Below are 20,503 nucleotides of genomic sequence, written 5' to 3'. Positions count from 1 at the left end.
CTGAAGGGTGGCTTGTGTGTGTGTGTGTGTGTAAGTATAACCATGGAATTTAATAGCAGGGAAAGGAGTTCTACAGAAGGAGGAAATATTTAGCATTGAAAGGCTAACTAAGTAAGCATCACAGAGAAGCTCCAAATAAGATTTATGGATAAAAAAAAGAAATGTTTGTGTTGTCATTCATCTGCTTGTTCATCCATTCGGCAGACAACCCTAGGGCCTGTCTGCTGCTGGCTCTGTGCTTGGTGTGTGTGTGTGTGTGTGTGAGCGGGGTGGCAGGGCAGGACGTGGTGAGGGAAGAGGAGGTGATTGCATGGACAGAAACACATGTGGTGGACAAGCAGAATGTTGTGCAGGTGTAGGAAGACGCTGTTGACCCTTTGAGTGCCCACGTCACTGTGAGCAACGCTGACAAATTTTCCCAGAAGTGCCCGCGTCTCTTCCAGCGACTCTTTTTCTGGTGGCTATCGATATAAATAACAATGGAATGATTCGTCTATTATGTTTTGTTCTTTTCTTGTACCTCAGGTTATATACTGATATACTTTTTTCTCATGCTTATCAAAATTTCGAATTACTCATGGAACTCAAAGGGTGAAGCATAATTCAGAAGAATGGAGTTTTTTTTCCCTTTCAATCTTGAAAAAAAAAAATCTTCGTATGCAATTATATAAGAGAAACTTTCCTAAAAGCTTTTAAAGTGAAGCACTTTATTAGAACAAATGTATAATCTAAAAAAAAAAACAAAAAAATCAGATCCCAACAAATAAGTAGATATTTTATGTTCTTTTCAGAATATACTTTTCTCCTTTTTTTGTGAAAAGGACTTTAAATTTTGGTATTTTTCAATAAACATTTTTTTAAAAAATGAGTACTTGCCACATTGTTAACTGTTTGGAGGCTTCCTGGTGCTGCCAGAGAAGGCAGTCCACGTACTATTTTAGAGCCACGCCACTAGTCATGCTAACAGCCGAGGTCTGCCCTGCGCGGCGGCCGGAGCGGGCTGGCCCCGGATCCACCTGACCTCCTGCGAGCGGGTGACATGGGGACTGGCCAGGCCGGTAGCAGCAGCAGCAGCGGCGGGAGGCACCTCAGCCTCATCCCCTTTCACAGCCGAGGAAGCTGGCACTGAAGGAAGTGAATGATTTGCCCTCAATCTGTAGTTACATTTCCAAAGAGAGGAATTACAGGTTACGTTCTGATATTTTAGTCTAATTATCAGTGATGTTCAAGATCACAACATCTAACTGAGCTTTTTAAAACCCTCTCAACTTCTCACCTATTATCGTCTGGGCGGGAGGTAGGTAGCAGTTAAAAAAATAGGGCTCCTGTTTCCAAGCAGGGCAATACTTTCCGTTCTTCTGAGAATCATGTCTGTTGTTTCAAGGTCAGTTCATTGTCTTCTTCGTTTCTCTTTGGCCTTTATAGTAATTGATTGATTTTATGGTACACTTAAATTTGGGGGAAAGTGCTTTCAAGTGTGGAACTCTTCTTCTCAGCCAATTTTTTTCTCTTTTGGGACTTCCTGTTTGTTCTCACAACAGAAACGTTATTGTATGCCAGCAACTGCTGTGGGTCCTAATGCGTTTGCGTTCACAGTATACTGGTGAGTGATATCGTTACTCTGTGACTGATGTGGCGCTGTGTCTCGTCTCTCAGGTGGGGTGACTGCTCTCTGCTGGGACCCCGTCCAGCGAGTTCTGTTCTCAGGCAGCTCCGACCACTCTGTGATCATGTGGGACATCGGTGGGAGAAAAGGGACCGCCATCGAGCTCCAAGGACACAAGTAAGACCGCTGGTGCTTCGTAAGGAACTCTTGAGACAAGATTCCCAGCTGAAAGCGGGGACGAGGGAGTGGGGTCCAGCCTGTGTCACAGGGTCTTATCATGGGAAGGACCATGGCAGGAAGGGAAATCATGGCCCCTTTGATTTATAGCTGTACGTAAGCATGTTTATTTATACCCCATGGTATTTTTTCCCCAGAGGACTGGCGAGTGCTTGTAGAAACCATAAAATAAAATAATGGCAGCAAATAAATAAGAGGCAAAAATTAGAACCAGGGGGAATGTAAGAGTAAAAATTCGAGAGTGGAAGGAAAAAAGCTTAAAAGTACAAGCCGTGAAGCGTCAAAGAATTTCAATGGTTGAGTCAAATGTGGCGTCAAGACTCCCGCCAGCTTAAGGACGAGGGGAGAGACCCTGTTCTTCCCTGCACGGGACGCGTCGTCCTTCCCCAGGTGTTTGTTTAGTGCGCACCCGCCTCAGTGTCTATCAGGCTCTTCTTCCCGGGGACAGGTTTCAGGGGCTGAGAGGGAAAGCAGAGAAAGCTGCTCGTGTCCTGGAGCAGGTGTCAAACGTGGCCGCGCGCAGAGTCCCCGCGGAATCTGTTTGAAGCAGGTTCCTGGGCCTTGTCCTTGGAGACTCTGGTCGCTGGTGTGGAGCTGGGCCACCCAGACGGTCACAGGCCTCCCGGGCAGCTCCCTGCTGGGGAACCTCAGGCCACGCTCGGGTTCGTCCTGCTCTGTGCTGCCCCGTGCCTGGGGACACAGCCTGGCCGAATTGCAGAGGAGAATTCTAGATCTGCTGTGACACTCTGAATCGTTTCAGCTTGTGAGGATTTGAAAACCAGGGAGTGACTCCAGCCCGCCGGAAACAGTCGCAGCGACGCCCCCATGAACGGGCTGGCGTTAAGCACCATTAGCTCTAACTGTAAATCTGCCCGGAAACACTCGTTTCAAAAGTCTAGGCAGTTAAAGCTGCAGTTTAGGGTTATTGAACTGACTCAGTTTTGGAGGGGCCAGGCACGAATAATTCCCTTAGTGCGTGAGGGAACAGACCCGTTGTCTGGGGCTGCGGCTGGCTTGTGGAGCCGCTCGAACCTTGTCATTGGCCCGTTAGAGGAATCGCTCCCTGGTGTGTCTCTCCACGACAAGGTGACGCGCATCGAGGTCACGTGGAAGGAGTTGACACCATCCACGTTGTTAAGTGCGGAAAGAGAAGGCGAGCGCAGCCCTGTTAGGAACGCTCAGCAGTTCTCTCACCTGCCAGGCAGTCCCTGTCCCCTTGGGCTCTCGGAGAAATAAGCGCACGTTTGGATGAGAGGCAGTAATATTTGTCGGACTCACTCACTGAGCCTGTAAGTAGTTCCGTTTTGCTCGGCGGCGGACAGACTGCAGGCAGCGTTGCGTGGCCGTCCCCGGGGAGAAACAGCTCGAGGCTCCGTGCCGGCTCGGCTCTGAGCGGAGTGGCTCAGGGACAGAGTTGTCCGGGACGAGGAAAAGCTGTCACGTCGGGACAGTCCCTCGGTCCCAGAAGAATGATGTCTGAAGCAGTGGGCCTTGCAGTGCCCAAGAAGTACAGACGTGGCCTTTTAGAAAATGGAGTTTGTCCTGAGAGGATCACGCCCTTAGAACTCAGAGGGGCAGCGCCGCCAGCGAGGACTGGCTTCCAGCAGGAATAAGGGCAGAAGGCCTTTACCTGGCGCTTCGTGCAACTCAAGCCGAGTCGTGACGTGACCCTGGAGGTGGGGTCTTCGCCCGAGAGGGGAAGCCCTGGAGCCCCGGAGCTAGGAGAAGCGGACGTCTTCAGCATCGGTTGGTGCCACCCTGCTAGGGTGGGTCGGGGTACCCAAGGTGGGGGTAAGGAAGCCACTGGACTTGCCGGAAACAGGAGGGTGGGGACACAAAGAAGGCATAGGAAGGAAGGAGCACGGGTGCCAGGCAGGGAGGGAGCAGCCCCAGGCCCGCCCGCAGGGCTGCCCTTCCTCCGCCCTGGAGACGGCCGCTGGGCCAGTCTCGGTGATGGCCTCGCGTTTCATAAAGAGTTTTCCAAACCCACAGACCCCTCCGTTTAACGGCACGGCAGCCCTCTGGAAGGGAGGAGCCAGACACCGTTTAGTAGGTGACAACACTGAGCTCCCGCCCTCCGAGGCTCCCGGAGCTGGGTGCAGTCTGAGCTGAGAAAGCTGCTCAGAGCCTTCTGGCACCCAGCACTGCGCCAGGCCCCGGAGGTGGAGAAAGAAGACTGACTAGCACATGTCCCCACCATGCTTGGTGACGTTTCCTGTCTCATTTCTACTTCAGAGGCCGAAGAGTTCCTGCTGGGGGCCCGAGGCAGCCCTTTCGGCTGTCCTACGATGACTCATTTTCCCCCCTCCCCCGGGGCGACTGATGGTGGTCAGGGTTCCAAATCGGGGACCGACCTGGGGACACCAGACAGGACCGGAGCTCCCCGCCCCTCGGGGTAGGGAGACTGCCTTCCCCTGTCCTGGCGATGTCCCACCATGGGGCGGAGGGACCGCTCCCTGTGGCTTCTGTCCCAGGTCCTGCCGCTGCAGGTCCTCTCTCGGCGGCAGCCGTACGACATGCTGGTGACCAGTCTGGTTCTGTGGGTAAAATCCCGTCAGCACAGAGAGAGCTGTCGCACTGGACTGGTGACAGCAAAACTGTCTGAGTCCAAGGAAAAATACCCGAAGAAAGCGGCTTCAACACAGTGTTTTTCTGCACTGGAAGCATTTTGGTATTTTTGTCCCCTGCAGCAAAGGGAACGTGCTTATCTGCTAGTTCTGTGAAGGGAAAGGCAAAGGAAAGGTTCCGGTTTCTGGGACCAGTTATGTTTCTCAGTGTCAGTTACCAGTCGGATGGATATCATCGAAGCACAAACCTGTAGTTATTGCCCCGTGTCCACCTTGCCAAATCCAGTAACGGTGCTTGGGCTTCTAGACCCTTTTTATTCATAGATAGTATCTATTATTGCCCTGGCTGGTTTAGCTCAGTGGATTGAGCGTCGGCCTGCGAGCTAAGTGTCGCTGGTTCGATCTTCCAGTCAGGGCACATCAGAGAAGGAAAACTCTGACTCCAAAAAACCTCCGCTGCCTTGCGGCATACGTCTTCAGGGGAAAGGCTAAGGGAGTAAACCCCGACAGAAAATCCGGAGCCGGAGTCCCTAAGGCGGTTTGACGTTGTAGTCAACACCGGCAACTCCTGCGGCGCACCTGAAGCCAAGCTGTATTGACTCCGTCTTTCCCTTGGACCCTTCAGCTGCGAAGAGAGGGGGGGTCTGCTGCATGGGCAACAGCAGACCCTCCATATCACCCTGCCCAGGCTCTGTAGCTTCAGCGTCATCACAAGATGTCGATTCAACACGGGAGGAGACAGATACCATGTCACTCCCGAGTCGGACTGCACAGCCATTCTCGGCGGTGCAGATAGACTCTTGAGAAGCTACACCATCGTCTCTCGAGACGGACGGCTGCCGACGAGTATCTATTATTGCATGACCAACTTTACGACTGTAATTTTCCTTATAACACTCTTCTCCTAGGCTTCTGAGACTTTCTGGCAATTTAATTTAATGGTAACTTGATTTAAAGCACAGAACAAGGTCGGTGTGGTCCCTTGTGGTGGGTCCCTCCTCGGGGGCTGCGGGTGGCCTCAGGCTTGGCCTGTGTGTTTGCGCTCTGTTCTCACGATCCCAGCTCTAGGTTTCTCTCTTCCTGTCCTCACCACGTGTATGACCTTTGTCACAAGCCTCCTCAAAGCCTCTGGTTATATAAATAGGCTGTTCATAAATAAACCTATAATACATAGAATTTGTGCTTTTCCCTCTCACATCAGGTAAATTGTATGTAAAATTATAAAAGGAAGTAAAATCCTTTTTTTTTACCTTATTTATTTTTTCATTTTTATTACTGACACCATTACAGATGTCCCCATTTCCCCCCCCATCAAGCCCCTGCCTCCTTCCCTCTGGCCATCACCGAGCACAGCTTCTGGGTTGCAAGGGTGGGTAAGGATCTGTAGGTAGAAAAGCTCTCCTGTCAGATCTGAGATCTAGGAGTGTTTCTCACTGTAGCACTGGAGAATCGTTAGGATAGAGGGGAAGAGCTGTCTTTCCTGTTCTTTACTATCTGGTTAAAGACATGAATAAAAGCATTAGAAACCAGAGTTCTCATAGAGGGTAGAATCTTATCAAAAAGAGGGGACAGAGAGGGGGCACCGATCCAGTCTTCTGCAGTGGCTGTGAAGGCTTGGGCACGGCAGTTCCTTCTGATCCTCGGTTTTCTCGGCTCTAAAGAAAGGGTAATGTCGGAAAGAAGACCCTCAAAGGTTGTCAGAAAGCATTCGTGACATAGTGCATAAATAATCCCGGCCCTGGCTGGTGTGGCCCAGTGGATGGAGCACCGGCCTGCAAACCAAAGGGTTTGGTTCCCAGTCAGGGCACAGGCCTGGGTTGTGGCCAGGTCCCCAGTTGTGGGCATGAGAGAGGCAACCACACACTGACGTTTCTCCCTCCCTCCCTTCCTCCCTTCCCCTCTCTCTAAATAAGTAAAATGTTTAAAAATAAAAATAAAATAATTCCAAGAGTAAAGGCTAATAAGTGGCAGTTAAAATTATTCTTGTTCCTAAAAATTATACTTCAAAAATTAAGCTTTTGGTGTTTTTTTCATCTTTTTTAAATTAAATTCATGGGGTGACGTTGGTTAATCAGATCGCATAGGCTTCAGGCGTCCACTTCTGTGGTACAGGATCTGTGCATTGCACTGGGTGCCAACCAGCCACAGTCAAACCGTCTTCTGTCCCCATATTAGGCCCCCTCACCCCACACACACCCCACCAGGAACCACCACACTGCTGTCTGTGTCCCCAAGGTTCGGTTCTACGTCCCACGTATGAGTGAAATCCCGTGGTGCTTAGCTTCGTCCGTGTGACTTACTTCACTTAGCGTGACAGTCTCAAGGGCCATCCACGCTGTCACAAATGGCAGGGTTTCGTCTCTGCTGATGGCCGAGTAGTGTTCCGTGGTATAGTTTTGGATATGATTACAGTTTCTCTTTGATGGTAGCCTTTCCGTGGAAACCCTGTGACGTACACCAACTCCCTCTCTCCATAATACAGTCACCAAGTGTTCCCTGAGCTCCGTCTACACCCAAGGCTGCCCCGGGCACCTGGGACACGGAGGTGACTCAGGAAACAGGCCCCGCCTCTGCGGCGCTGAGCTGGAGGTATGGAAGAAGGCAGAGGTGGGACAGTCTGACTGGGAGAGTCGCTCCTGCCACGGGCCTCAGGAGCTGAAACGCGCCTCCTGGTCCTCAGGGTCCGGAGGTCGCCCCACGCGGAGCTGCATGAACTAAATTCAGAGTTTCGCGCGGGTGACGGAGGGGCAGTGGCTAGTCTGAACTTCCACCCTCGCCAGTAAACAGCACAACTCTGCTGGTGCTTAAACTGGTTCCCAGACAGGCGTCCCTGGGTTCAGCTTCAGACCAGCTGTGGTCCAAGGGTTCCCGGCAAGGCAAGTCCTCCGAGGGTCTCAGGTGTAGGGTGACCCCCGGTATCAGTCATCTGGGGGCCCTCTCGTGTGCGGATGGCCCACGAGGCCCTCTGGTCCTCTGAGGTCTGGAAAGCATGAGCATGGGGTTCTGAACATCAAAGAGAAAGATGAGATTTTTACCATGTAACCTCGGACTTGGCACCGAAGAAATGAAAGGTGCTATACGTTTAAGTCCTCCTACTAGTAGGGGATGGAAGAGGACCGATTTTGAGATTTGGGCAGACGTTAGCCTTTGCCTGAAAATCTGTTTCTGTAAAGAGGATAATGGTGTCTCCTCCCGTTTTCCTGAAGACGTGTCAGGCACAGACCCGGCTTCGCAGGCCTGTGCCCAGCGCAGTCACACGAGGCCCGGTGCTCGGAAGGTCCTCACTCGGTTTAATGCCCAGCGCGCACCGTCTTGTCATTCTTAACTAATTTTTAACAAGGGGCCCTGCATTTTCATTTTGCATTGGGCCCCCCAAATTAGGTAGCTGGACCTGATCATCAGATGTACGTTACCTCTGGGGCTAGTGAGAAAGGACAGGAAGCTGTCCCACGAAGAAGAGTCTTGGTGCGGGCCGACCCTGGTGGGTGTGAAGCGGGGTTTCCAGGCCGTCCTCAGTTCATGGGCATTGCAGTGCCTAGGGCCCTTGTCCAGGGAGTGACAGCTAGCTTGGAAATACTCTCTAGTCTAAGAGCTGCGGTGATGTCTTTTTGTCTTTATCTGTGACCCTGGCGTGTTCTCTCACCTTTTTAACTGCAAGGGGGTTGCGTTTTCAATCCTTAAGTCAAGAAGCCCTGGAGCGGCTTTACTGCAAAGCTTGGAAGCCAGGGCTCCTCACTGAGTCCCACTCTTCTGCGCTGGAATGCGAACATCGCTGGAGTTCTATAAATTATGTATTTGCTGCTGAGGGTTGCTGCCAGCTATGAGTGGCAGTGCGGTTCCTTCCGGAGCTTATTTTGGTTTTACAAGGCCGTTGATGTGTATCAGGACACTTAACAAATGAAATGTAGTTCAAATCACAGGGCTATGAGTCTGTCCAACTAGACAGATTTCCCTTCTTGTGCCTGAATGTCAGAATGGTGGCACACCATACTTGCAAATGGAAGAAATGACCAACCGGACCGAGAGAAAACAATTGATTTTTTTTTTAACTGACTGTATTTCAAAGATTTTATATTAGTCATTAACTAATGCGGGAAATAGCAAGAGGTTTCAACTAGTTCCCAGGAAAACCTGAAGAGTAGATAACAGGCGTAGGCAACAGAAAATAGGAGTCCCAGCCGGCTGCTCCAGGCAGGGGTGGGGCTTGGGCATTGGGTGCATCTTCACTGCACAAGACGCGTTAGCGGTTTTCCTATCTTACTGAGTCATGCAGAGTAAATCGTTTTCCTCTTTCATACCCTGGAATGAATTTATACTTTACATTAGAATTGCCTTTCTTGTCAGTCTGTCCTCAGGGTATGCCGTGGAGTCGAGGCTGCATGGTGAGGACCATCATCTCAGATGCAGAGAGAGATGTGCCTCTGGCTCTCCCCTGCTCAGCCAGGCCTTGGGAAGACTCGTTGAAATGTTGAACGATGCCTTTTTTGTCATCAGAGTGTCTTTCTGGGAAATAGAGCGATTTTTCATAAAATATGTATTATTTTTGTTAAAATGGAATGGGTTCATCATGGCTATTTTCAAATGAGTATTTTTAAGTGTCTTAGTTTTGGTTTCAGATGCAGTAAATGTTGACAGTTAGCACTCACTGATACAGCGCGCGGTGTCCTCGGGTAACTTTTAAGAGTGTAAAATGGTCCCAGGACCAGACAGTGTGACAACCGCTGCTGTAAGACGAAGTTGCTCTTCTTCTTTCAAAAAGCACATGTGCAGGTAAACACAGGACAAGACGTTCAGCGTCAGTGGTTACTACGAAAATGCAAATTAAAACTACAATCCAATGCCCCTGTGCATGTGGTACAGGGTTAAAGTTTAACAGCCCAATCATACCCAATCGTGGTGAGGTTCCGGAGGAATAAAGCCTGGCACTATCGGCAGGCACAGAAACGGGGCAGCCACTTTCGAAAGCAGCTTGGCGTTCTCTCAAAAATTAAATGCACCTTCCGTGTGGTCCACTTGTTCTGGATCCGTCCTGTGTATGTGCCCAAGAGAAATAAACACACGTGCCCATTCAGAGACTTGTACTCCAAAGGACATGCTTTTGTTTTTTTGTAATCGTTCCAACCTGAAAACAACTCAAAATATCCATCAATTGAAGAATGGGTTCATATAAATAAAATCCAACTCAAAAAAAAAAAAAAAACGAACAAAAAGCTGTTGATACACCCAACCAGAAAAATAAATTTTAAAGTAATTACAGTGAGTAAAAGAAAACATTAAAAAAACTCATATACTTTATTATCGTTCTATTTATGTAAAACTCTAGACATTGCAAACTAATCAATGGGGACAGTGTTTGCCGGGGGCAGGTTATGAAAGGACTGATGACAACATGGGCGAGAAATCATAATAATCTTGCTGTGGGGGCAGCTCTCAGTTGTGCATTTTATGTCTGGGCAGCTTATCGTGTCTTGCATTTCCTAGTATAGCTGCTAAAAAAGACATTTAAAAAATTGTAGAATAAAAATTACCCCCAGTACCCCCCCCCCAAAAAAGTGCATATACAATTTCTGTTGTTTTTATCTGAACCTGGCTTACTCTCAGCCACTCATTTTAATGATAATAATTGACCAAAGAACTAACCGGTGTTCGCAGAGAAAATTGGGAGGAAGGAGAGAATTAAGAACTAACTGTCTGTCGCATACAGGCGTTTTTGCAGACTAGCAAGCTCACGGGCATACATAAATTTCTCCTGTGATACAGACGTCACTTTTTCATCCCCTTAAAGTGGCAAAAGTGAACCTGTTCATTGACATGACTCTCTAATATTGTAGCCTGTGTACAGAATGTAAAAATAAGAAACAAACATAAGTGAACTAAGTATGCTTTGTAAACAAAATTGGGGTATTCTGACTTACTTAGCAATTATCTAGGTGGGTGTCCAATGATTACCTATACGTTACCTCAATGTATTAGTCTTTTAAGTTACTTAAAGATAATTACCGCCAAGTGCATAGTCTATAAAACATAATTATTATTTATATTAAAAGTTTATCAGTAACAATTATGCAATTTAATTGAACACAAGTTTGTATTTTATATAACCTTAAACATACGGGCATAATATTAACTTACTTGGCCTGTTATCCTTTATGAATTTAGGAGAACTCAACTGGTCAATCAGAGAAATAGCCGTGCTTTAAAACTTATCGCGCTAGTCTCATTTGCCAAAGAGTTACCTTCATTTTGTGAACTCGGATTCTTAAAATTTTATTGAATTAGTATTTTCTGTAAAATAATTTTTATTTTTAAGTCTAGTAAATTTAAGGTGTTGGGATTTAAGTTCCTTGTCTTCTGTGAAGCTTAGGAATATTCAATTTATAAAAGCACTTGTTAGCTTTCTAAGCCAAACAGAACACGTTTTATCACTTAAAACGTGCTGGCATCTAATTTGTTGACCCGCTCCAGAGATAGGAAAGGCCCGTTCACGACAGCAGGTGTGGGCCTTTCTGAGCTGTAGGCACAGACGCATGGGGCTCCACAGCTTCCGTCCTGCAGCTCCAGCCATCGGTCAAAACATCACCAGGCCAAATTTCAAAGAGCTGCTCTCCGTCCTCCCAGGGGATACAGAATTCTTAATCGATTTGAGCTCAAAATAGAAGAATACTCAAACAAAAATGACCAAGAACTCAGATTCCCTGTTCTCCCCGACCCAACAGAAAATATCTCTCTATAGAATCTTTTGTGGGTGATCATCCGCTTGTCAGACCATAAAACTGAATTCTCCCTCGGGGCTGCCGCCAGGAGGCCTAGCTGGTCAGCCATGCGTGGACTAGAACGAAAGATAAACACAGATCAGTAAAGAGGGAGCAGAAACTAGAGAACTGCTGGAGAGACTTGGCGAGGCTCAGGTGCACTGATGCTTTGGAGTCAGCCTGGGAGCCGAGGAACGGCGTGCCTAGGACAAGTCCCCGATTCGGGCTTCACGCCGTGGGCAACAGCGTTTGTCTGACTCTGTCGGGTTAATCCACTGGGCTTCTCGAAGGATAACCTCCAAAACTTTCAAAAGATGCCTTTGTAAAGGAGCATGTCATGACCTGGCCTGATAGCTCAATTGGTTGGTCAGGGGAAAATGTCGGGAATCGTGACATGAAACAAGTGTAACATGAACACATGCCGCAGGACCTTTTATGTAATCAGGGAGGGAAGCAGTAAGAGGTTATAACCAATCTGACCATCAGCTTTTCTCCTTAAGTGTGGGTAATGGACAAAGATTACCTCTGCCTGGGGCCTCAGCAGCTGAAATAGGCACTTTGACTTTTAAATCTTGAGCACCACGGTTGCAGCGAATTCCTCGGATCCGCACTCGGGGCTCAGTCGCGGGGGTGCTCATACGCTGACTGCGGGACGTCCTTCCCTAGGGCTTTCCCTTGCTCTCCTGAGCCGAGGCTGACCCCCGTTCTCTCTCACAGTGACAAAGTCCAGGCCCTGTCCTACGCGCAGCACACGCGGCAGCTCATCTCGTGTGGCAGTGACGGGGGCATTGTCGTCTGGAACATGGACGTGGAGAGGCAGGAGGTAGGTCCGGGGCTGCTGCCTGGGCTGTGCTGACAGACAGCTCAGCCGCCCCTCCTGCTGGTTTCTGCTGCTTTTATAATTAAGCCGTCAAATAAGACATGTCAGAGGAAGACATTCTGGGAGAAAAGGAGTCTCTGACTTTTTTGCCCCTCACAAATTGGCATTTAGCATTTATGTAACGGAGATTTCATAAGGATCTAGACCAAGATTAAGCAGTTGAGACTTCAGATCTGTTGCAACATTCACAACAGAACTGCAGGTGAGAAAAAGGACCCTTCTCTTTCCAGGTGATTTGCCCTTTGGTGTAAAGTTCCCCGTGAAAACAGAAACTCGTGTGCTTTATGTTATTGGTGGAAACAGTGTCTCCTGTGTGAGAAATGGTATCTGATGAAGTAAGAATCCTTAGTTCAGTATTAATAGAAATATTAGAAATAATTATTTTATGCTTCTTTATGAGTCACTTCCTAAATAGTTCTCCTGACATAAATATATACGTTGTCATTTTTAAGTATATATTACTAGTGTTATTATAACGATTTTTTTTTTAATGAGTCTTCTTTGCCTTTGAGCGTCTTAACAACTGATGTAAGTGCTGAATATCTCCTTTGACAAGTACATTGAAGGCAGCTATATCCTCAGTTATTTCTGTAGAATTATGGTGGGTAAACTTTCCTAGCAATAGTGTATATTTTTCTAATTTCAGAAAAGCAACACTTTAGAAAGACAAAAGCCATTTCCCAACTTCTTTCCCTGCCCTCACCCAATTTCATTTGAAGAGAGTATTACCCACAATGTAATGCCTTTCAAATGCCAGTAATTAACTGCTTAAGAAGATTAAAACTTGATTTGCTCAAAGCATAAATCCACGGAGTTCTATTAGTAACTAATTAAAATGATCATTTCTGTTAGGAAGTAGGGAATTGTAGAATATTGTTTTTGAAAGTACCCATCAGTATGAAGGCGGGGAAATCGGTAATTGTGTGCTAGCCAGGCTGTCCATGGGACCCGTGAATCTTCATGGAAGCCTGCTTCAGGTGAGGGACAGCCTCACCCGTCTGTCCTTGCTTCCCCCTGGCCTGACTGGGGCAGCAGAGGACCAAGGGCCCCTTCCCTCGATGCCCTGTAGGGGAGGAGCAGCTTTCCTCTGCCCTCAGCATTCTTTCAGCTGGTCTAATCTCCCCATGGATAGGAAACAGGTGAACAAGAGAAAAGAACAAAATCTAATACATACGTGTGTACGGGAACTCCAAGTACACGAGAGGTTCAAAGACGGCCAGGGAAAGTGAGGTAATGCTGCTCTGAGCGAAGGACCGCCTCGGGGCTTCAGAGGGAACGAAGGCCGCTGCTGGAGAGTAAGAACAGGCGTCCAGTAATTAGAAGTTGGCCCTTCCCTACAGATGGGTCACAGATTGTATTTTTGGTGACCACTCTCCTGGGCAAGGTTCCTCATTTACATTCTGTAAGAGCCAGGTAACAGTTTCTCCCAGGCTGCAGGGTCTCAGCTGCCTTTAGCTCAGTATAGCCCGACTGCCACCGAGGCCCATCTTGGTGTGAGGGGGCTCCTTGGGGGCAGCGTGCAGCCCCCACCCTTGATGCACAGAGGCCCAGAGGAGGAGAAGGAAGCCAGGTGGGTGGTGCGCGGTCCTTGGAGCCACCTCGCTGAAATAACGCGTCCTGGCGTGCCCCTGTCTGAGCGCCGGGTCCTTGCGGACTAGCTGACACCGTGTTGAGTGACTCAGAACTCCAAGGGAGCAGTGGGTGTGCATCCATCCGTTCTCTGCAAGGGTCACACCAACACAGTTGCTGAGAGGCACCTGCGCAGCTCCCTCCTGTATGGCGAGTGCGTGCAGCGCTCACCGCAGGCCTCCAAGGAGAAAACACAGGTGGGAGGAAGCGCAACGGGGACCGTCAGGCGCTGCCTGTGAGCCAGCCGCGGTGGCTGTCAGACCATTAGCGCTGCGTGTCCGGGGATCTGGGGACGGGCGGTACGCTGCCGTCCAACATTCTCGGAGGAGCGTCTGTGGGAGGACGTGGTGCAGAAAGGGTGGTGGGGCCCGAACGCACTCTCACCAGGGGAAGCAGCTGCGGAGTCAAGGCCAGGTGAGCGGGATGTGCCTGCGCGGAGGCGGGAGGCCGGCCGGGCCAGGGGAACGGGCTGGGGGGCCGGGCAGATGGCGCTCGACTTGGCATCCTTCGGGTCCGTGAAATGTTTTTTCAAGTTTTATTTTTTTCCAAGTATATATAGTAAATGTTCTTAGTATAAAAGTCACAGAGTGCTTGTTCACTAATAGAGTGTCAGTGACTCGTGATACCCAGAAACACGCCCTGCACAGGCTGCCAGTGTCCCTCCTTACATTTTTCTCTACATACAGCGGTCCCTCTCTATGTCACGGTTCACTTATCGCGGCCTCACTGTATCACGGGATTTTTAAATATTATAATTATTTATCGCGGATTCTTCACTATATCGCAGGATTTTGCGGGACTGTACAGTAAATACTGAAATAAATGTAAGGTTCCTACCTCGCGGATTTTCCCCTACCGCGGGGGGTCTAGAATGTAATACCCGTGATAAGTGAGGGATCACTGTACACACATATGGAAGACTTTAGTTTGACAAGAAATGGAATCACACTACATATCACATGGTGATTTATTTTTTCCCTTTCCTGATCCTTACTCCCAATTCCCTCCTCATTCATAGGCACCCACTCTGGTGTATTTGATGCATGTGCTAACCCTGGGTGCTTCCTTGTAAAAAATGCAGGGGGTGTGTGTGTTAAAGTCTTTGGTAAATCTTTCTGCATCAGAACTGTTCTGAAAGATCACAACATAGATACAACTTTTGGGGGTAAAATAGTGTCTTTAGCTAAAAACTTTGTATTTTATTAAATCTGTCTTTAAAATGCCTAGAACATGAAGGAAATGAAGGCTTACTTCTTTTCTTCCGTTTTAATAAATAGACCAAGAATTAGAGCTCTTAAAATGTCACCTTTTAATTTCTGCTTGAAGGTAGGAGAACAGGCTGACTCCCTAAACCTGCTGCATGGCAGGAATTCCTTAGGGAAGGGAGACAGCACCAGGAAAAGGCCTGCCTGCTGCTGTGCGGTGTGAGCTCCGGGAGGAAGCAGGCAGGCTGTTGTCTACCACGTGCACGAGCTCATTTGATCGCAAGCCTCTTGACAGTAGGAGTCAAACTGGAGTTCCCTAGAATTCCCTTCCGGGAGACCCCGGGGTTGGGATTATTGTTCCAGGTGCCTGGGTTTGGTGACACGTGGAAATGGGTTAGTGCCTAGGCAGGTGATGAGTTTACAGAGGTGACCGTGGAACTCGAGAAGCGAATGCAGAGTGACCATGTGCATCCTCTATAGAGATGTGCTGAAGAATAGCTTTAAGCCTAACACAACTTTTAAACCCGTCCGACATAATTTAAAGCACTCGTGATGGGGCTGGGAAGTAGTGGACTAAGTCAGAAGATGGCGTGGCCCGTGAAGCAAGGAGCAGGGCTTCAGACCCTGCTGGGCCCTGCCGCCGGGGGGGCAGTGGGCACGTGGCGGCCCTGAGCACCCACGGTGGTCAGGCTCTGTCCCTCCAACACGGGTAGCGTGTGTGTGTGTAATGTACGGTTGGCTATCATTGTACACGATCAGAGCAGCCGTAACTGCATACGATCAGAGGACATGCGGTGAAGTCCTGAACCCTCAGCGTGGCTCCCCCGGCACTCCTGCACCCCCGCCTGGGTCTTCGCACTCTGAACGCTCTGTGCGTCTTTTCAGGCCTTTGCACTCTCCTTTCTTCAATCCGTTATTATTAATGATATTTTCGTGTTTAACCTTCCATGATGATTCTCCATGAGATTCTTGTCCTTTACCACTCCATCCCCAGGGCCTGGCACATAGTACACACCAGGGAATATTTTTTAAATGATTGAGAAGCTGCGCTTCTGTTCCTTATCACTGTCTCCTGATCTCTGTAAGTTTCGTCACTGTCACTGGTTCCCTTGTCCTCACGGCTTCTCACGGTGGCTGCTGTGTGCTCTGTTTGTTTGACAAGACCCCTGAATGGTTGGACAGCGACTCCTGTCAGAAGTGCGACCAGCCCTTCTTCTGGAACTTCAAGCAGATGTGGGACAGCAGGAAAATTGGCCTAAGACAGGTGGGTGACGTGGCACTTTCTCAGCGTGCAGTAGCGTGGAAAGAACCTTACCTTGTGGTCTTAGAAGAAACAGACGTTAATTCTTACCATGGAGCTGCTTTGTGGCTACACGTCCATTTATTCTCTTTATTTACTTTGGCTCGTTCCTGCTGGATTCAATTTTGTCGCGACTTACCCCCGGGAAGCAGTTAAGGGACTGACTTTAGAATTCCAGTGGCGTCTGTTGAAATACACCTTGAAGTTAGGGGGATCATGCTTAGCTCCTTGGTACTAGAACAGGCAGTTCTAGAAGAGGTACCTACTTCTTCTTAATGATTTTTCTTGCTCTCCTGATGGCTTAGTTCTCGTCGCGTAGACCAGCATCTAATGCAGCATTTCCGTCTGACTCTGGTTGGGTGTCTCCTCCCTGAGGAAACCAGAAATCTGTTCCATTGCTCGCCTGGGCTGAGCGTGGCCGCAGTACGGACAGCAGATTGACTCAGGGTTCATTCACGGTCTCCTTCCTCGTTACCCCCCGCGTTAAGATAATCTGACTGCTGGACGGTTCCCCTGGAGTTCACAGTGACGACACCCAAGAATTGGGGGGGGGGGGGTAGCGGGGAGGGGGCAGCCAGATGTATTCCCCTGCAGCCCTCCTTCTGAATAAGTGGAGCGCAAAAGGAGACCACGCCTGGGGCGCCCCTCTCCGTTCTCCAGCGCCCTCGGGGTTAGCACGCTCACCTCAAAGCGGGTGACGCGGGGCCCCGGCCACCGTAACGCGCGTGTCCTCTGTCCCCCAGCACCACTGCCGCAAGTGCGGGAGGGCCGTCTGCGGCAAGTGCAGCTCCAAGCGCTCCTCCATCCCCCTCATGGGCTTCGAGTTTGAAGTGAGGGTCTGTGACAGCTGCCACGAGGCCATCACCGACGAAGAGTAAGTGCCAGCAGCCCGCAGAGCTGTCGAGGGCGAGGAGACTGTGCCCTGCGATCTGCGCCCAGCACCACGGTCCTGCCCTGGTTCCTGCTCGTTTAGAGTATAGATCATGGCAAGTGGGCAAGGCCCTCCTTCCCACCACGAGATTGTGTTCTCTTGGGAGAGGAGAGGAGAGAGTCGCCCGAAGGGCGCCTCTCTCTGCTCTTCTCAGCCCCCGGGGTATGTGCGTTGCAAACAGATATTCTTCAAGCGGAGCCTTCTGTATACTCCTGAGAAGTGCCCAGGAGTTCAGGAGCCCTGGTGCACTTTCTAGCCCCAGCTGGGATCTTACAGGGGCCAGATCAGCTTCCAGCTTCCAGGGGTTTCATTTTCCAGAAGAGCTAAGCCCCTTTGCCTAAGAAGCAAACACGACCAGTTGCCCAGTTGCTCCGTCTTGCTGGTCAGTCTTGCCCAGAAACCCAGGACCCTGGGTTACTGTGTCTCAGCGTGCTCAGGGGTGGGACAGAGCTATACTGTCTCTTTAGTGTCGGGTTAGCTGAAAACTGCCCCACATATAAACAGAATGCCCTGTGCGAGGTTTATTTTCTCGTGAATTACAGCAGCATTTCATGGGGAAATGGCTGCCTAATTCTTTCACCCCCACATACCTCTGGCCCCTCGTATAAGTAAAATCATTTAAGTACTAGGTGGGTGTCTTAAAAGCTGCGTGTAAATAGGAACATTTAAAATGCACCAAAGTAAAACAAAATTTAAAATTTTTTAAATGCACCAGAGTAAATCAACATTTAAAGGGAATTCTTGGCAAATTAATAAAACAGCATTCTTTTACAGATAACCCTAACTTACATGATTTTCATTATTATTCAATATGAAATATAAATTAACATGCCTTTCCATAAGGATTTCTGTTCACTGATTATTTTCCACTCACCACACTCGATGATATTAATGAGTTCTTCTCATTAAATTAGAAAGCTGCACGTGATTTTAGAGATACTCCAGTTTAATTCTTCATTTTATTCATAAAGACACAGATCCAGAGGGTCTAACTAGGGGATTGCAAATTAAACCTAACTCTTTAATTCTAAATATTTTAAAGTAACCAGTTTCAGTATGCGAAGGTCTCTTCCCCAGAGTTAGCCGTTGATAAAAGAGAAAACAGTCGCGCCTGGAGGAACCGCTGCGGGGAGCGGGCACCCTTGGCACGTGGTGAGAGAGAAGCTGCCCGCCTGACCCACCCTCCAGACACACACTGTTCCTCCAGCCTCTTCTTGTGAGAACACCCTCACTGCCTTCAGAGCACCTGGCAACTGACAGCCTTCTTACTAAAAAAATGCACAGATTAAAAAGTAGAACACTGTTTGGTAGGTTGTTTACCAGCAAGTCTTTCTGAGCTCAGACTTAGCGAAAATACTCTGGTGTTTTGTTTTTTTTTTTTTTAATTTGTCAAAAACAGGGATTTTCATAGTCTACTAGAGCAACAAACAATCTATAAAGGACTTTTGAAATTTTCATCATCTCATTTTGGAGACTATAAGAATCTGTTACTTTAAAACAAAAAATCACACCAGGTCACCCGGTAATAAAGGTAGATCTGAGCAGCATTTCTAACAGTGCAGCAGCTTTAGCCATTGGGCTGAAAATTGGGGTTTAACGTCCCCCTGGGTAGCCTTTGCTCCCGCGTCTCGGCTTTTCACTCTTGGAAACTTTGCTCCCCGCAGACGCGCGCCCACGGCCACCTTCCACGACAGCAAACATAACATCGTGCACGTGCACTTCGACGCGACCAGAGGGTGGCTGCTGACCTCGGGCACTGACAAGGTCATCAAGGTGTGTGCATCTTATTTCAGGGGCTTTCGGGCCCCGGCCCTGGGAGAATACGCGTGTGGGAGCACCGCGGCCACATGAGATCTCCTCAGGAGGCTACCCTCGGCTGTGAGCGCTTCTGACAGCCTGTGTCACACAAGGCCCGTGCCAGGCCCTGGCCATACACACCGAGATGTGACGTGGCTCTTGCCTGCAAGGAACAGCTAGTCTATTGGGACGTACTCTTTTTTTCTTTTTTTAGAGAGAGAGAGAGAGAAAGGAAGGTAGGGAGAGAAACATCAGTTGTTCCACTTACTGATATGTTCATTGGTTTCTCCTTGTATGTGCCCTGAGCAAGGATCGAACCCACACCCTTGGGTTATCAGGACGATGCTCTAGCCAACTGAGCTACCCGGCCAGGGCTTATTGGGACGTACTCTTAGAAAGGCAGTGAATAGCAGGTCACATATGCAGTGGCCAAGAGTGATCTAGACGAGAAGTGCTTTAAGAGTCCCGTAGAGGGAGACTGTGCTGTTGGGGTGGCTTCATGAAGGAGGTGATGAGATGAGACTGAGCGAATGGTGGGGCTTGAATAAGCCGGTGAGGAATAAACAGGGCCTTTCCCCAGGGAGGTCAGTCACCCACAGCGTTTCTCCGGGGCCTGCCTCTCTGAGGACCGTGGGAGAGCACGTGGCTTCAGTGCCAGGACAGAGGTCCAGCACGGACGGGGCCCCCGGGCGTCATTTTCTGAAGGGCGCAGAGCCAGCACAGGCTTGCCCAGCACACGGGGCTCTGCTTCCAGGCCCGTCCTGTCCGTGTCGGAGGCAGCAGCAGGATGAGCTGGTTCAAATAACCCCTGTGGAAGCTGCCCGGCCTCTGTGACCCCCGGGAGCCTCGGCTCCTTTATCTCTGAAAAGGAGACCCCTGGTAGAACTGCTTGGATGTTAAATGGGATGAGGTGTGGAGCGGGCACCGCACATCCCTGGCACCCACTCGGTGCCTCGTGTATCTCCGAGTGGCTCCAGCCTGCGTTTGTGCTCCACGAGCTGTATGAAAACTTCCAGCTGCCGTGGTCGTTCTGAGGGAAATACTATTTTAAGGAGTTTAGAATCATGGTGGTATAGAATTTAATTGCTTGTTAAATTAGAGAATTCAGTTGAATGTAACTATAAGGACTGGTTATCCTCACCACAAGTTAATTTTAGTGCATTGTGCATGTTCTCTTCTCTTGACAGTTGTGGGACATGACCCCGGTAGTATCTTGATGACACTCCCGGGCAGCAGATAGTGTTTACTCGAGATGTGACACCGTCCTCGTGCGGGTCACCACGAGAGCCGCAGGCAGACGCGTGAGAGGAGAGACACCAATGAAACGAGCCGGCTCTGCGTATCGCCTGCGCACGCAGCGGGGAGCTCGTGGATGAACACTCGCAGGGGACTCTTCCGACTTGTTCCTACGACTTAAAAGAAGATATTTTTGTAACAAATGGTTTATACAGTCTGGCTGTGCTGCATTGCCTTGAGTATATTGAAAACTCTCTGTGGGACGTTCCATTTTTATATTTTTCAACAACTTCATTTCACTTTCTGGTTTGCGTGTCGGGAAAATGAGGGTGTCCTTGGCCATTACAAAGCCGCATCCATGTT

The 20,503-nt window shown here is 49.2% G+C and overlaps 1 protein-coding gene across 1 annotated transcript in view; it reads left to right on the top strand.

The window, feature by feature from the left end:
* Positions 1-20,145, top strand: part of WDFY2 (WD repeat and FYVE domain containing 2) — a 104,391-nt gene extending 84,246 nt beyond the window's left edge. Inside the window, exons 7-12 of the mRNA XM_090258960.1 lie at positions 1,657-1,783; positions 11,880-11,985; positions 16,039-16,140; positions 16,920-17,050; positions 18,772-18,880; positions 20,092-20,145. Coding sequence (XP_090115086.1) covers positions 1,657-1,783; positions 11,880-11,985; positions 16,039-16,140; positions 16,920-17,050; positions 18,772-18,880; positions 20,092-20,121 — 605 coding nt within the window. The 3' untranslated portion in view covers positions 20,122-20,145. The remainder of the gene's footprint in view (positions 1-1,656; positions 1,784-11,879; positions 11,986-16,038; positions 16,141-16,919; positions 17,051-18,771; positions 18,881-20,091) is intronic.
* Positions 20,146-20,503: the final 358 nt, after the last annotated feature.

This window comes from Furipterus horrens, unplaced genomic scaffold (assembly GCF_987537825.1).
Source record: "Furipterus horrens unplaced genomic scaffold, mFurHor1.1.pri manual_scaffold_12, whole genome shotgun sequence".
Taxonomy (NCBI): Eukaryota; Metazoa; Chordata; class Mammalia; order Chiroptera; family Furipteridae; genus Furipterus; species Furipterus horrens.
Note: the sequence above shows the minus strand (reverse complement) of the source record. Positions and strands in the feature narration are given on the sequence as shown.